The 18201-nt window shown below is 40.7% G+C and overlaps 1 protein-coding gene across 1 annotated transcript in view; it reads left to right on the top strand.

The window, feature by feature from the left end:
- Positions 1-1017: 1017 nt before the first annotated feature.
- Positions 1018-18201, top strand: part of LOC116834637 (epidermal retinol dehydrogenase 2-like) — a 31263-nt gene continuing 14079 nt past the window's right edge. Inside the window, exons 1-2 of the mRNA XM_032796874.2 lie at positions 1018-1347; positions 10798-10929. Of these exons, the coding sequence (XP_032652765.1) occupies positions 1018-1347; positions 10798-10929 (462 nt within the window). The remainder of the gene's footprint in view (positions 1348-10797; positions 10930-18201) is intronic.

The raw sequence follows: 18201 nt of genomic DNA, 5'->3' as shown, positions 1-18201 counted from the left end.
TTACGCAGGTCAAACTGGGCGATCATGATATTCTGATGATCCTTTCTGGACTTGTCATCTGTGGAAAATAAACTTATTTCCCAAATTATTGCTTTGTTCCATTTGGCAAACATTATTTTCCATTACGTCTTGACTTATGCTTGAAAGGGTGAGATTTCACCCATTTGTTCAAAGTAACCAGAAAAATCTGAGATAGTTTGTGATAAAACTAACTACATAGCACTGTCTGTTTACACACGGCAACTTCAGAAGTGAAATGTGCCAAATTTATAACAGGAGCCTACAATTTAAAGGCACAATAGATATGTACAACAGAGAACAATTTAAAGGAAACAGAATGATGTGATGTCATAATAAAATTGTAAGATTGTAATGCTATGCTGCTCAGGAGCATTGGTGCACCTTACCATAACATAAAACACTGGGTGTGGTTTTTAAATCTCGGGCTCCTGGGTACTATGAAAATACAAATAATAATATCAATGGAAAATTTGCAGTTTTTGGACAAATCATTATCTCCTGTGCTTTGAAACTGTGGTGCACACTTTTTTTTGGGAGAAGGAAACTTTTTTAGCAGTCTATCTTCGGAGGTTATTGCAGTCTGAGTGTTCTGGTGACTTTCACTCTGTTTAAACAAACTACTACAAAAACAATCTATTATTTGGGAGAAATGTGAACAATTACACAAAATGTGTCTATACAAAAGTGTGTATATATAAGACATTATAACCAATGGAAAATGGAGTGTTGGAACGAAGTGAATAGGAGACTTGTGGGATCTTGCTCCTCTGGCCTAAGCAATCTTTAGCAACTGGTACTATACCATGCCTTCCTAGGAAAAGACAAGAAAAATATCTAGCGATAAAATGCATTTTTGCAGAAAAGAACTGTGACCTATTAACTAACTAGATCCTTAGGGTACAAGCTAATTCTTTTTTTTTTATCTCTGAAGTTTCAATGCAGCATTTTTGTTTTATCTTTTTAATTAGAAAAATTATCCTTCATATCTGAAAAATCATGTGCAAGTTAAGCAGCATCTTGGAGACTCTCGAATTCCTGATATTATCAGGATATTACTACTTTGAGGCTTTCATTCTGTTTATTTGTCCTCCATGTAAAAAGAATGTTGCTGGTGAAATAGTGCTTATTACAGGAGCTGCAAATGGGATTGGAAGGCAGATTGCCTTAAATTTTGCTCGTCTTGGGGCTACCCTGGTTTTCTGGGACATTGATGAAGAAGGTAACAAAGAGACGACTAAACTGGCCAAAAAAAATGGAGCCAAAGAAGTTTATGCCTACAGGTGTGACTGCAGCAATAGGGAAGAAGTCTACAGAGTGGCAGATCAGGTAATATTTTACGTTGCTTTTCTTTCCAGTATAATACTGTATCTAATTAAAATATATCTCTTTCAATGAATTAGTTTGAGAAGCAGTAATGTTTGGTAAAGGGATTTACCACTTATATCCATTTATTGCAATTTAACAAAAAATTGAAGGTATTTGTAAATGCTTAATCTGTTTTTTGTAATAAAATAATTGGGTTTGATCTAATGTACGGTGGAGACTGAAATACTGTGAGTTTTCCCTCTAAATGAAAATAGTTGCTTCAAGTCAAGACCAGGGTAAAGCATATGGTTGTAGTTGACTTCACATGTTCATTGCTGAGCCTCAAAATTTGCAATGTAACTGAGAAACAGTAAAACACAGTAAAGAGATTTTTCTGCTGTTTGTCAATGTTATCAGTGAATTATAGTTAAGTAAGGATGCCTTGAGATATAACCATTTCAAAAAAGCAACCAGGAGGGTCTCATCCTAGTTTTCCTGATGTACAATTTGGACTTATTTTCCAGTTTACACTGAGGAAGAATAAGACATCATAGGACCTCACTACAAATTTAACTTTTGCTGCTCTGTTGCCATATCTTAAGTAAACACTGTTTTGTCAACAAAAGTCAAGTTTGGTCAATAAAACAGTGGAGGTGTACACACTGGAATGTTCCTTCTTCCAACAAAACTCTCCTGTTTGACCAACAAAATAAAACAAGAGGCATAGAGCTTTTTGCAGCAAAATTATATTGACAAAGTGTCAAAGTAGACACCACGCTTGGTTATGTCACTGTTAGTGGCCTCCAGGAGATGTCCCACAATGCCCATCCTGATCACTCTGGTCAGCAATCTGAACTCTGTTGCCCTGCACCCAGGTACACAGGCTTCTGTCCCTCCCCCTTTAAAGTCCCAGGAATTTTTGAAATTCCACTTCCTGTTTGCTTAGTGTGGAGAGCTAACATTGCATCTGCCCAGCTGACCATTGCAGCTCCATGCAGCAAACATTCTCCTGCTTGGAGCACACCTGAGTTGTTGGCTCTGCTGACACTGTGGGAAGAGGAGGCTGTGCAGTCCAGCTCCGCTCTAGCTGTAGGAACTTTGATACCTATGGTCAGATTTCTCATGGCTTGTTGGATAAAGTCTATGCAGCAGTGCTGTGTGAAGACAAAGGAGCTGAGACAGGTGTACTAGAAGGCAAGGGAGGCAAACCATCACTCTGATGCTGTGCCAAAAACCTCCCACTTCTATAAAGAGCTGGATGCTATCCTTGGTGGCAACCCCACCACCACCACCAGGAACCCTGTGGATACTCAGGATGGGCTGAAGGCAGTGGACTCCACCCCAAGGATAAAGTTGTGGATGAGGAGGTCAAGTTGGAGGACAATGTGGAGAACCTGACAGGATCGTCCAGTGGCGTGGTGAGTCAGGACCTCTTTTCCACTCCAAAGGGATCTAGCCAGTCCCAGCAGTTCATCTCTGGCACACCTGATGCAGGAGAGGAGAGCCCTGGTAAGTGATGTTTTCGAGTTGATGCTGCTCGGTTATATGAGGTCAAGCTGTCCTTTGCTCTGTATAATCTAGAAGTGGGTGAAAGGATAGCAACATACAAGACTAGCTGTGTTTGAGTGTGCTCCACATTCCCCTGTGCAGCTAAGCAATGTGGCGGAACAGTGTGTTAATGCACACAGAAATTTCATTGAAATCTTCCAGAGAGATTTCTAGGAAACTTTCCTGGAGGCACTTGACAATCCTCTGCCGAAGATTCCTTGGCAGAGCTACTTTGTTCCTTCCCCCATTGTAGGAAACTTTCCCTTGGCAATCACTTGTGCAGGGACCAAAGTGACACACAGGTGAACAGCATAGGGCCTGAGTCTGAAGTTGCACTCGTGCAGAATTTACAATATTGTCCCTAGTCGCGTGCACTGATCCCCTTAAAAAACCACCTAGATCCTGTGCTCCATCTTAAATGCCCAACCCCCACCTGGCTGAACTCACCATTTTTAGGATATTCATCAAGATTTGTGCTTGCCAAGGGACATGAGAAAGTGATTCATATGTTAAGAGGTGTATTTTACTGTAATGATTCAATGCTGGGCATGAACTAACCATCATACTTCTGTATATTGTTTCTTGTGCTTCTGCGGATGTGGACTTCAGGGAAACCCACTGTACACCAGCAGAGTCCCTCTGCCAGATAAGGAAGTGACCAAAGTGGAGCAAGAAGGACATGTTCTGAGAGGTGTGCCAATCCTCAGAGGCAAAAAAAAAGAGAACATAGGGAGTGGAGGGAGACTCTGAAGGAAAAATTTAAAATACAAAGGCAAGACAGAAAAGAGAGTGAGGAACACACTGTAAAGGGACAGGAGTGGATGATAAAAGTCATGGAGGATCAAACAGAGAAGTTCCTAATCAAGCTTGAGGCCGAACACATGTGCTCGCCCCACCTGCAGCCAATACAGAACTGCTTTCCAAACTCCTCCCACACATTCTTTGCAACTTTCTGGAACGTCTCAGTACCCCGTTCACTCCACCACTTTGAACAGCTTCCAAAATGACAGCTGGACTTACACACAGCTATGAGAGCCTACATTGTCCTGCACTGTTATCTCCCTTCTCACCAATCCTTTTGTGTGTTGTTAATTGGTATTTCATAAAAACAAACTCTCTGAAAGATAACCAATCTTTATTTGTCTCCTACACAGGTAGTTGCTACTGGTCATAATACATAGTGGCTGTTTGATCATTTGCTGACTACAAATCCCAGTTAGGAATCATCAGAATTTTCATGCAAGGCAGCAAGTTAACAAAGCATGGCAGAGTGCTGTATAGAAAGACACATTACTGGTGTTCATTATCAAATGTTTCCTCCAAAGCCGCCCTGATTCGAATAGCCCGCCGTTGTGCCCTTCTAGTAGCCCTGGTATCTGGCTGCTCAATTAAGCAGCAAGGCAATCCATCTCTGTGCCCTGGGAGGAACTTTTCATCTATTATGGAGTACGCAGCAGGTTGCTATGACCATGGAAATGTTTTCCTCATTTAGCCCTAACCTGCCATAAAGGCAGCGCCAGTGCACTTTTAATCTGCCAAAGGCACATTCCACTGTCATTCTGCACCTGTTAAGCCTATTGTTGAAGCATTCCTTGCTGCTGTCCAGCCTTCCCATGTAAGGCTTCATAAGCCATGGAAGTAAGAGGTTTGCTGGGTCTCCCAGGATCACTATGTCCTTTCAACATCCCCCACTGGAATCTGGTCTGGGAAAAAAGTTCCTGTTTGGAGCTTTCTGTACAGGCCAGCGTTCTTGAAGATTCATGCACCTTCTTGGACCACCCCGCGTTGACGTCAGAGAAATGCCCATGGTGATCCACAAGCACCTGCAATACCATAGAGAAGTGCTCCATCTATCGATGTACTCTGTTGCAAGATGGTCCGGAGCCAAAATTGGAATGTGTGTGCCATCTATCATCCCTCCACAGTTAGGGAATCCTATTGTCGCAAAGCCATCCACTATTTCATGCGCATTGCCAAGAGTCACACTCCTCCGTTGCCGGATACAATTAATGGCCCTGCACACTTTTATGTTAACACAGCCCCAATGGTCGACTTTCCGACTTCAAACTGATTCATGACCCACCAGTAGTAGTCTGGAGTTGCCAGCTTTCACAAAGTGATTATCATGCACTTCTCTACCGAGAGGACAGCTCTCTATTTTGGAGTCCTTGCACCACAGTGCTGGGGTGAGCACCTCATACAGTTCCTGGAAGGTGGCTTTCCACCTCCAAAAGTTCTGCAGCCACTACTCATCATCTCAAACCTGTGTGATCTCAGTGATGCGATCCCACCACTTAGTGCTTGTTTCCCGAGCCTAGAAGCTACAGTCCACCATGTTCAGCTGCTCCATGAATGCCAGAAGTAATCTAGTGTTGTTTCTTTCCATGGCACACAGCAGGTCAGGCAACTCTGATTCCTGTTCAGAGTGGGAGCTCCTGATATACTGCATGACCATCCACAATGTGTTTATAACAGTGATCTCAACAGTGTGGGATCCATCCTTTCAGACAGAGAAATGCCACGAAACACAGTCAGCCCCATTCATCTCACATCAAGTTGGTTGATACACAACTACTCTCAACTATGCACATCATAACTAGGGCAATTTGGCCAGCCCCAGTACCATGGCTTCCTGTGTTAAGTAACATCTCTTCTCCTCACATCCATTGTGAGGATGTTACGTACAGAATGGTTGCAAAGATCAGGCAAATCCAAGCTTATCACTTTACACAGACCTCTTCCACTGCCCAAGAGTGTGCTTGTTGTGGCCCTACTTGACACTACTTTCTCTGTGATGTCAGTGTGGAATGAAGATTGGTCTGCTATTGACGTCAGAAACCAGTCTCTTTTAACTGACTTGAACGCGTGTGAATCTGGCTTTGATTTGCCATTCTGCTCATGGGACCTTCTAAGCCAATTTTGAATAAGCCTGGTTCAATGTGCAGCTAGCCTTCACACCTGAGGCCAATGAGAGGATCCCACATGTGGCTGTGGCTAAAGACAGACATTACCACGCAGCACTGATGACTGGATTTGATGGTGGTCTGAGGGTTCTGCACTTCACTGATAAAGGCTGCTGCAAATTGACTTGGCAAGCTCCACATACAATAAGAAGATCATTGGAATAAAATGAAGTAATCAATTAAAGGATTTAACTAAGTACAAATAATCAATCCTTAGATATTCTAGAGAGTTTTTAAGAAGGTGGTTGTCTATTTGGTTATAAATCCCAACTAAAGAATTTTACCAACTTTAGTCAAACTTACAACTTGGTACCTGTTAGAATCTTAATACTGAAACCAATTTTTTATATGTCTGAATCACATCCTCAAAGCCAATTGTAAAGATTTCTTTTTAGAATTCTGTCGCAATGCAGTGTCTAATGCTTTCCTCGTTCCATGCCCTCAAAGAGACATTATAGTATAGACTTTAACAGAACACTCTTCATAAGCAGAAGTTTGAGAACACTTGCTTACCCAAAATTACAGAATACACTTTCAAACCGTGTAAGACAGGACTTGTTGTTCTAGCCATGTTGGTTCCAGGATATGAGAGCGACAAGGTGGGTAAGGTAATTTCTTTCAATGGACCAACTTCTGTTGGTGGAAAAGACGAGCTTTTGAACTGCACAGAGCTCTTTTTTTTCTGGTGAAGATCTCTATGCAGCTCAAAAGCTTGTCTCTTCCACCAACAGAAGTTGGCCCATTTAAAAATACTACCTCATTCACCCTGTCTCTCTTATAGAGTATGCAGTCAAGGAACCAGACGATGATGATACCGGCACAGCACGTCTTGCTAGCAAACCTTCTTCAGGTGTAGAGAGACTGATTTAAGGCTGGCATGGCCTGTTTGTTGATGTCTTGACGACTTCTCCCCAATGTGGCTGGGTCTTGAGGATTCAGGAACATCAGTCTTCCCCCCCGGTGGCTTGTTGACCCAAAAAGTAAAGGCTTCTCAGCCTTACCCTTGATTCTCATGATTTTCAAAGTTTGCCTTGCAGTGCCTGTCTTTTTAAGTCCAACATATACCTCAAGTGTGAGACCTACCTTAGAGCCATTCAACTTGGTTCAATCAGGTTTAAATTAGGTTACCCCAAACTAGCATCTATATTGGGGAAAGTCCCACTTAAATCAGCAATTTAAAAAATATTCTGTGTTTCCCATGCTACAGAGACTGTTACACTGTGTCCTTCCCCCATGGTCCTCCACCCCTCCAAAAAAAAACAACCCTGAACACAAGACTACTTTTGAGAAAGCTAACATGGTCTTATCTGGGTGAAAAGGTCTTATGATGACATGGAATAATCAGTTCACGAAAAGTTCAACAAAAGTACTGTAAAATTGGCTGATTGATTTGTTGCTATGGTCTATTTCAGTCACTTAACATTCATCCTTCACTACATTTAAAAATAAGTTTTAAACAACTAAGGATCAGTGGCGTCATTCTTCTTGCAAACAAGACAATTTACAGTAATGTTTCTATTTTGAAACTGGGCTGTACATCAAACTGCTTATCTTCTGGAATCTTCATCTTGAAGTTACTTTAAAACCTATCAAAATCAAACCATTTAAGAAATACAATTTTAAAACTGATATAAAGTCTGAATTTCCATATACACCTCTACCTTGATATAGGTACTGCCTTTGGGAGCCAAAAAATCTTACCGTGTTATAGGTGAAACCGTATTATATTGAATTTGCTTTGATCCACTGGAGTGCGCAGCCCCTCTGCCCCCCTCCTGGAGCACTGCTTTACTGCGTTATATCCAAATTCACGTTAGATTGGGTGGCATTATATTGAGGTAGCGGTGTACTCTTTCTCTTGTGAAAACATATACAAAAGTGGCAGTTAAGCTGGTAGATGCAATCTTAATATTAGCATTTCCTAACTGACTGCTGAATGTAGTGAGTGGAGTTGGGTGAAGAAAGTATTTTTTGGTTTGCTGGCAATGCTGAAAAAAAATTTGTTTTTGTCAAATGACACTTTTCAGTAAACCAAACATTAAAAAGAGTTGACACGTTTTGGTAATGTCACATTGAAATGTTTTTTTTGTTTCATTTTGACCCAAAAATCCATTATGATTTGCAGGCATTTTGTCAAAAGCAAAGTATTCACAAAACCACTGGATGAGGAGGTGATAGTGTTGCCTCTCTTTATAAGTTTTAGACCTGTGGTTAAAGCACTCACGTGGAAGACCTGTGTTTGTTTCCCTGCTCTGCGTGATATGGAGAAGAGATTTGAACTTGGGTTTCCCCACTGCAGGAGAGTGTCCAGCCACTGAACTGTTCTGGTGTGGGACTTTCTCAGTCTCTTCTGTTGAAGCTTTTCCACTTTGCCATTAAATAGTCTTTGAGCAAGGACTTCAATTCAGGTCTCCTTTATCCTACATGAGTGCCGTAACTACCAGGCTACAGAGTTATTCTCAGTCTCGTTCCCGGGCCCAAAGACTTTTCTATGACTATGAATGACACTGGTGTAATAAGCCTCTGTCCCAAATCTGGACCTTAGCGTCCAAAATCTGGGTGCTTAGCATGAACCTCCAAGCTTAATTACCAGCTTGGATCTTATCTCGCTGCCACCAATCAGGATTCTGAGTACCTGATAAACTCTCTGGTCTCCCCAAACCTTTCCCTGGGGGACCCCCAAGACTCAGATGCCCTGAGCCTCCAACAAAGGGAAATAACCCACTTCCCTTCCTGCTCTTTACTTCCTCCCAGATTTTCCCGCCCTGGGGATACTAGGAGATTTCCCTGCTTCAATCCCTTGAAACACAAAACAGAGAGGACGATTTACCTTCCCCCCTCCTTCTTCTCCCCCCTCCCAGTCTTTCCCTGAGAGAGACAGTACTCCTGGCACAGAGATTCCTATCCCCTTGCCTTAACTAGGAAAAGAAAATCCAACAAGTTTTAAAAAGAAAGCTTTATATAAAAAAGAAAGAAAAAACACATGACATGATCACTGCATCAAGATGACATAACACAGGGCTATTGCTTAAAAGAAAATATGAATAATCAGCCTTATTCAAAAAGATATCCAATTTAAACATTCCAGCAACTCCACACATGTAAATACAAAATACAATATAAACCTATTGCTTTTCCTTTTGTACTCACAACTTGGGAACAGAAGGGTAGAAAGAAGCTTGGAGATAGAAAAAAAAAAAACTCTTCCCTCATAGCCGAGAGAAACAAACAGACAGAACAAAGACAAAACACACCCAGAAGTTCCCTCCCTCACTTTGAAAAATCCGGTTTCCTGATTGGTCCTCTTGTCAGGTATTTGGTTCCCTTTGTTAACCCTTTACAGGTAAAAGAAACATTAACCCTTAGCTATCTGTTTATGACAACTGGATACTGTGGATGACAATGGATAGCCATTGGACGAGAGAAAGTGAGTAAGTATGACTCTATTGCCTGGTACTTAGGGCACTCACCTAAGATGTGGGAGACCCAAGTTGAAGTCCTTCCTCCATGACTATTTAATTATTGATACTAAGGGCTTTTCTTCAAGTGCATCTGCCCCATTGTAGCACTTTAGTGGCGATGCTACTACACTGACAAGAGAGCTATTCTTGTCAACATAGTTAATTCACCTCCCTGAGAAGTGGTAGCTATGTCAAGAGGAGAAACTCTCCCATCAATATAGCACTGTCTACATGGGGGGTTAGGTCGGTATAACTACATTGCTCAAAGGTGCGGATTTTTCATATCCCTGGGCGATATAAGTCTGTAGTCTAGATCTGGCCAAAGTGGAACAGCTTCCACAGGTGAGATTAAGAAAGCCCCATCGTCCAGTGGTTATGGTGCCTTCTTGCAGTGTGGGATACCCAAGTGCAGATCCCTTCAACATATTGTGCAAAGTGTGGAACTCAAGCCAGATTTCCCAAATCCTAGGTGAGTGGCCTAACTGCTAGGCTAAAGATTATAAGGGAAGCATCTCCTCTTCTAGCTGCTTTGTCAGTGTTTTGCTTTTGTCAAAATGCCTGAAAATCAAAAGCATGTTTCAACATTATCAAAACATTTAGACTCTTTCAGCTCAGTTAAAACTATTTGGTGAGCTTGACACAAATTCGGAAATAGTTTGGGTCTACCCAAAACTGCATTTTTTTATTAATAAACTACTCCTCTGAAAAAATTCATCCAATGCTAGTAATGATGTTGGTTGTTTTTGTTTTTTTAAATGGAATACAAGAATAATCATATGCACACAGTACACATTACCAGGTAAGCTAATATACTGAAATTATCCCAGGTCCATATGAAGTTTCCAACACATTGACTCTGCCAGCTAAACATAAGGGGATCAAGCACCTTTAATTTTGTGTTCCTATGAGCATGGATTATTCTTAAAAGTACAGACTTAGGGCTTGTCTGCATGTGGAACAATGTGTGCTAGATGGCGTGTAATTTCTAAAGTGTACTAACATGTTATGCACTAACTGGCCCACGTAGACCTTGCTGACACAAATTATGCATTCCCTACTGCACATAAATGTAGTGCTTAGTTCTCACCAGCAGGGTTTACCTAGGCCAGTTAGTGTGCAACACTTTAGAAATTACGCCCTTAAACTACAGGAAGAAATCTGTTCCTTGAAGAGTTTTTTCATACTGAAGCATTAGAAGTTGGTTGGTAAAATACCATCATTCACATTAACTTCTTTCTAGGAATGTACACTAATTGAAAAGTCGTGTGAATCTGAAAGTAATCCTCTGAGAGTATAAACTCTTCAGGATGAGGGATTGCCTTTCTCTGTGTTTGTAAAACACCTGCCAAATGTAGTCTGCTTCCACAGTATTGGTAATAAATAATAATGGCAAATATTCAGGCAGTACATAGAACAGATCACTTCATTTTTTTATAAACATAAAGAACAAATAGCATGAATATAATATAATAGCTTGGTTTTCCCTTCTTTCCTTTCAGGTTAGAAAAGAAGTTGGGGATGTTAATATCCTAGTCAATGATGCAGGCATAGCAAATATGAAAACATTTCTTGACCTTCCAGATGCTGATATGGAGAAAACTATAAGGGTGAACATCATGGCCCAGTTCTGGGTAATATATTTTTTCCATAGATAACTGTGAAAGTGCGCTAGCACCCAATTTCTTCAGAAGTGGGCGAAATGTGTTTAACTTAGGTTGTCTAGTATTCAGAAACTCCCTTTAGAAATGGAGCATTGTTTGGTTTTGGTTCAACTTGTGACAAATGCCAAGCTGAAAAAAATACTAGCTTGCAAGCTCTGCTCCTCTGTGAGGTATGACTTGACTAGGAGCAGGCACCCAAACTGTCCTCGCCAAAAAATTATGTGCACTGATCTTAAAAGCAAAACATGACAGTGCTCTTTGGTGTAAATCCAAAGGCTTTGTATTGCTAAGTCAAGAAACAAAACTCTCTATAGTAGCTGTGACTGCAGTTAGTGATGATAGAATTCTATTTTTTGTCTCTTTTCCTATTCTCACCCTTCATAAAACACAAGCTGTTACATATTTAAACTACACTTCCTACACCAGTCTGCAGGACTGCACATCTGTAACTGGTATTTTTCCTTTGCTCTTCATAAATTTCAAATAGAATTCTGAGTTGTTGTTTTTTTCCTGTACCATCTGTCCTCAACAGCCGGTATTTGTACAGATCCCTTATTCTTAGGGTCTGAAAGCACTTCTCAACGGTTAATAGAGAATTGTCCCATTTTAGAGATTGTGGAGTCAGGGAAAGACACAAAGTGGTGAAGTGTAAGCTTTTGAAAAGTGTCATCTAACTCTGGTGCATATTTTTATAATTCTGTATGCAACTTGCAAAACAGCTCAGCAGCCAGTAATTCCCACGTTACGTTTATGACTGGATTGTTATCCATTGTGCTGAGTGCTTTTTAAAAAAAATCTGGCCACCTATTTTGGTGTTTGAATGGGAGCTGATCTGTTTTGAAAATCTGACCCCATTTTTAGGTGCTAAGGTCCTTTTGAAAATCTGGCCCCTAATGCCTGATCTTCTGAGTTGCTGAATACTCACAAGTTCCACTGACTTCAGCTGGAGTTTTGGAGTTTTCCAGAAATCAGGCCATAGGTGTGTCAAGCTGAGCACCCAAAAACTGAGGCACTCATCATTAAACAACAAAATTGAGAATTTAGCCTTAAGTGACTTCACTTTCGTTGGACAGGAAATCATTAGCCACAACTGACTCCATACAGTCTTGTAGCTGTAGTCATCCCAATTTTTTAAAAAAGACTGAAAACATAGGAGGCTTAACTGTGAACGAGGATGATGAGCTTGGGGTTAAGACACTGGACTGAGACTTGAGGCAATCTAGGTTAAATTCTTGGATCTTTTACGGATGTCCTGTGTGAAATATTTAATGATAGTTTAATGTTCAATGCATAATGAAAGTTAGCATTACTAAGAGATGTTTGAAGCAGCTTTCTGGCTTGTAGGCAACAGGTTATTAGGGTACAGTCATTCACTTGTCCTAGCATCTGCCCCACTTCTCAGAGTTGCATTCCCCCTGTCATAATTAATTCACAGTCACAATGGTGTGTGGCAATGAGTGGATGTGTGGATGCTGAATAGCTATTAATTATATTTAAACAATTAGGACATGTCTTGGTCATAAGCAGAAGTTTGCCTACCAGTTCCTTATCATAATGGCACCTTCTTGCATCTTATTTTCGAGAACATCTGTTTGTGATTATCAACAAATTGGTGCAAGATACATACATACTGAACTGGCATCTTCTATATGACTTTAGGATCAAGGTGTCAAGTCATTGGTGCACAATGAACTATAGCTGACATGCTGGAACCCCTAACTGGACAAGAGTGTCCCAAGGCTGAGTAGAGAAGTCACTGATCCAAAAGATGCTAACCATGCAGAAAGAAGGTGGGGCTTTCTCAGATCACACAACACCCAAAGTTGTATCGTGCTTTTTTCCCTGGACCAGACATCCAAAGAAGAAGAGGTGAAAGACTCTGACCGCCAGCTAAGCCAAGCCTGAACTCTACAGCTTAGAAATAGGAGACCAAACTTTCCTCATGACATGCAAAAGAACTCCAAGCTACGTTTTATCAATAAACATAGTTCCAAACTAAGACCAATCATATGAGCTAAAGACTTTGAGAAGAAGATACAAAAATCCTTCTGTAGAGCAATTCAAGGACACTGAAATCGCTCCAGTGCCCATTAGTGTGTGTGCACACATGCACGTTCATGTGTGTCGCAACTGCCCCTCAAAATAGACACTAAACCCCTAAGTGTTATCTAACATGAAGAGATCCTGGGTCATAGCAGCTTTAGAATGACACTGGTTTAAGTATAGGTCTCTAGAAAACTTTCTATATCTGTGTATGACTGGCAGAAAAATGCAGGTATTGTCAAGTGGGTAGGGGAAATAGAGTAAATGAACAGAAGCTTGATGTGATTTCTGTGAACACAAAGCTTAGCAGGAGAAAGCAACCAGAGGAAGAAGTTACTAAAAAACCATTTTAAGTGCTGTACTTCCTCAAAATAAAGACCAAGAAATAACCTCTGCCTTTAATGGAACCTTAGCTAAAGGGTTAAAATAAAAGGGAATAGCTTCTCCCATTAACCTTCCTGCAAAATCTTAACAGAATTGTTTTCCTTAACTTGTTCACTGGCAAAGTAGATAAATTGAACCATTGAATTACTGATTATGTTTTAATTATAGCCTTAATTTGACTTTCATTATACCATTGTAAGTTAAGTTAGGAAAACTTTAACTTAAATTAGCTTGTGACATATGTTGCTTAAATTCATATTTGTTCTATAACTGCTTGCTTAGTCTTTTAATACATTTATAGGCACCAAACTGGGTTATTTCTCACAGCTTCAATCCAAAGTAACCTATATAGAGGTAAAAATCATTAAATGTTATTCCCGAGCCCCTCTTATATTTTAATTACTTAAAATAACACCGTATTTTCCCTGTAATGAGAAGTTAATGAACTTCTTTATACATCAGTTCCCAATAATAAAATAGGGATAGTAATACTTCCTTTCCCTTGTGCTTTTGTATCTTATCTATTTAGATTGTAAGAGAGAGATTTTCAAAGGTTTTAGGAACAATAGGTGCCTAGTGAGATTTTCAAAAATAGCTAAGCAAGTTACATATGCTCCTAGTGGGCACTTAGCTAGTTTTGAAAATTCCAGTAGTCATCTGTTTGCATCTTTAGACACCTAAATACCTTTGAAAATCTAGTTCCAAGTACTTAGGGCAGGGACTTTCTCTCACTGTGTGTTTGAACAGTACCTAGCACAACGGGCCTGGGTCTTGACTGGGACCTGTAGGTGCTACTGTAATGAAAGTGGTTGTTAATAAAGTAATAATACTCAAGCTGCATACTTTTCCATTACTGCTCTAACTTCCCATTCTCTATATTTAATTCACTTGCAAGTAAGATTTAATTAACTATCTTATTCCCAATGCATCCCTGCCTCCTTAGAATTGGCAGACACCTTTAGAAGACACAGGCTTAAATCTTCGCTTGCATTGGAGACACATTGTAATATGAAAACCTACACAAAATACATGGCTATGGTGGCTTTAGCGCCACAAGCCTATCACCCCAGCACAGGGGATCCTCCAGTGGCTTAGAATTGGTGTAACAGCTCTTACCCAACCCTGCCCTGATCCACACTGTAACTAAGCCCTCTGGGAATTAATGAGGTCGATAGTACTATCAGTAACTTTACTTCTGAGTTCACTAGTACTGAAGCCATTTGCACTTCCCATCCAAGAGTTTTCTCTCATTCTGGGCCAATGATAATTATGACTTTGTCCGCATTAGAGCTGGAAGGTGTAAATATCAGCTTGAGGAGACATACCCTTGCTAGCTCTGATGAAGCTAGCATCCTAAAAATAGAGCATAGCTGAGGTGGTTTGGGGAGCGGGATGGGCAAGCCGATCCACACATGTACATGTCTGAGATGCTTAACATGTGCTCAGGGCAGCTCTCCCTTCTCTCTTCTCACACCAACATGGCTATGCTCTATTTGAGCTAGCGTGGATATGTCTCAAGATGGAATTTACACTTCCAGCTCAGCGAGAAGCTGCCACTGGGGGAAAGCATGCTGTATAGTTCCAAGCTTGTAGCCCTCCAGAGATAAAATGTTGTAATAGTAGTAGCTGAAATAATGTGGACAGTGAATGCCTTTGATAGAGAAGCTAACTGTGGTGGCTTTATGTGCACATAGAAAGGAAAGGTAAGGAAAGAGACACCAAGCAACTTCACAGATGTGCTAATATTGTTTTCAGTAGAGAACTCTCTCATCTCTCAGCATTCTCCTGCCTGTAGAGACAAAGCAAAAGACTCACTTATCCACCAGTTTCCAGTAATGAAAGATCCAGTTCTCTACAGAGCCTCATTGCAAACAATTCCTTCTCAGAATGTTTCTGCAGGTACCAGGTGGGGAAGAAAATACCTGGGGAACTTGGCCAATTGAGCCACTGGGATTTTGGCAGATTAACATTCACAAGATTTTCTTCCACTGGGAAAAATTCTGGTCACTGCACAAAACCTAAGTAATAGGAGAAGAAGCAGAGGTTACTTTACAGATTCCATGAGACCATCATGGGTCGCTTCCTCCTCAGACCATGCAAATCTCCTTACTCTGTGCCTCTCTTCCTCCACCCCTTTGTGCTGGACTGCAATAAGCCTCAACAGCACAGCTCCCCAGCGTCTAGGACTCGTGGATGCTCTATGCCGGGTCCTATAATAGTACTTCTCCCAACATATGCAGAGGGTCCACACTGATTCTGTGGCTGTCACTGACCTCCATGGCCCTGGAGAAGCTGAGGGAGAGGATTTGCCAAAGAGTGCTTACTTTACAAAGAATGAGTCATAATTAGTAATTGCAAGTTTCAAAGCACTCTGTACCTATTTAACTTTGGCATACTTGCTCTGACAGAGCACTTTTTATTTTGGTTATAGGTAATCCAACCTGTGTCTTCCTGTGTTGGAAGCCAACCCTCATGTTTCAAAGTTCTGGAGAGGGATCATGCAAAGTGTTCTGCTTTGTCCCACCTGCTGGAAAATAGAGAAATGAAACAGGGCAGAGTGTAACTGAATCTGTTAGTGATTGTGGAAAATCATCTGTGACTACCAGGTTCCTCTATTTTATTGATATTTAAGGACAAAATGGAAAATAGCTTTATTACACTTAGAAACTTTTACTCAGCAGTTTGCTGCGACTGAACTCTTTATGGGTAGGAAAATTATAGCCTCGTATAGGCGAGCAGCAGGCACCACCAATTTGGTCGACTTAATGTATCCTATCTACACACATCCACATTGTGCATAATTTAAAAGCTTCTTATGTCTACTTAAATATAAAGTATGATGTGGCGCTGTCAAGTGGTGCTGGTACCATAGCAACAAAGATAAACAATGACACCATAAACATGGTAAATTGACCAGTTTGAAATATTTGCATTCGTTTCTGTTAGTTTAATGACACTATGTATTATTTCAAGACATAAAACTGGATTTCTTTGTGGCTTCAAAGCATCACAACAACAGTTTAAAGAATAAAACAAAATCTAATAATAAATTTGTACAGATATAATTTGACATTTCTAGTCATCATTATCATCATGATCTCTGTCAAGAGTATGTGAGTTACCACAATTTTCATTGCCTTGGCAAGTACACAGCTCTGTGCAAGAAAGAATTTGATTATAGACAGTTGATTGTGCACCAAACCATACTGGTACAAGCACAGATAAGGTCTTATAGAAGCTCAGGTGCCTTTGGGCCCATGAAGAATACAGAAAGTAGTTAATCATCCACATTTTTCCATCCATGTTGTAATGACGATCCAATGTCTCGTTTACCTATGTGTGAAGACATCCAAATCTTTGTTTTGTGAAGATGCTCTTTGGAGATGCCCTTCAAAACTGTTATCGAATGGTGAGGAGTTTGGCCTATGACTTGCCCTTTTTTGATGGCTAGATTCAGGTCTCTGTGAGTCTCCTGTCCTTTCTCACTCTGATCATACAGCACTGCTACGAACTTCTCTAATGAAGAAATTGTCCATCACACTCTCCCTATTTGGCAAGATCTCTGAAGAAGTCCACTTCCTTTGTTTTGACAAGATTAAACACAGATTTTTTTTCTCCCAATACCAGTTAGGGATGACAGTCACATCCTGTTAATGCATGTAAAGCAGGAAGTATGTTGCAGAAGTCAGGAGTGCATGTATCACAAATTGCATGTGCAGATATGAAGTTACACTTGTCCGATGTGCCGGTAATGGTGCCTGTTTCAATCCACGTGTTATCCATGTGTTCCATTTTTGGAAAGTAGTGAACAGAAAAGTCCAAAACATCTGTATCAGGTGACATAATTACTATGGTTACTTTGACCCTAAGAGATCCAAAAGCTGTACTGACACATACACATAAAGAGCATCCTTGTGTCCGCTACCTCTTGAGTACTGTACAAACTTGGGCTTCTTCGATACTTCTACTTTGTTACTTCACCATTGGAAAAGCCTCCAGCAAGAAGGATTGTTTGTGTTGTATGTGTCCCTGCACTCTCAGCTGCATTTTGAACCATACATTCACAGAGGAATTTTACAAGCAACTGCTAGCTGGATGCCATTTTTAGAAACTTTTTCCATGGATGTATAGGACATCCACCAATTGCCTGATATTTCTTGCAGCCAACCTTAGATCCTGTCTGATGCTGTTTTTCTGCAATTTTCACAGGGTTACTGTTGTCATATTGGTCAGACTTTGATTGCAGAACTGGCTTTGTCAAATCCTTTTAGAATCTGCCTTAAGTACTCAGCAGCCAGTTCATCAGATGTGTGGAATTTATCTCCAGCCATCATTTGTATGACAGCCATAGCATCTCTGATGTATACTGTAGTTTCTCTGTTGCATGATCTTAGGTCATGGTTTCTTTCAGCCTGAGCTTTCAGCTGATGTCCTAATTCAGTATTGTATGTTATTCTCAGTGGTCCATCAGCATGCAAGAGGGACGTAGGCACAGGTCCTATTGAGTGACTAAGAACAGTTGCCATTGAGTATCAGAGGGGTAGCCGTGTTAGTGTGGATATGTAAAAGCAGCAGAGAATCCTGTGGCACCTTATAGACTAACAGACGTTTTGGAGCGTGAGCTTTCGTGGGTGAATATTCACTTCGTCAGACGCAGGTAGTGGAAATTTCCAGGGGCAGGTGTATATATATTAGCCAGGGAGGTTGAAGTGCTCTCCTACAGGTTTTTGTATATTGCCATTCCTAATATCTGATTTGTGTCCATTTATCCTTTTCCGTAGAGACTGTCCAGTTTGGCCGATGTACATAGCAGAG

This window comes from Chelonoidis abingdonii, chromosome 2, assembly GCF_003597395.2.
Source record: "Chelonoidis abingdonii isolate Lonesome George chromosome 2, CheloAbing_2.0, whole genome shotgun sequence".
Classification (NCBI taxonomy): Eukaryota; Metazoa; Chordata; order Testudines; family Testudinidae; genus Chelonoidis; species Chelonoidis abingdonii.
The sequence above is the reverse complement of the archived record's forward strand: the minus strand, read 5'-3'. Positions and strand labels throughout refer to the sequence as shown.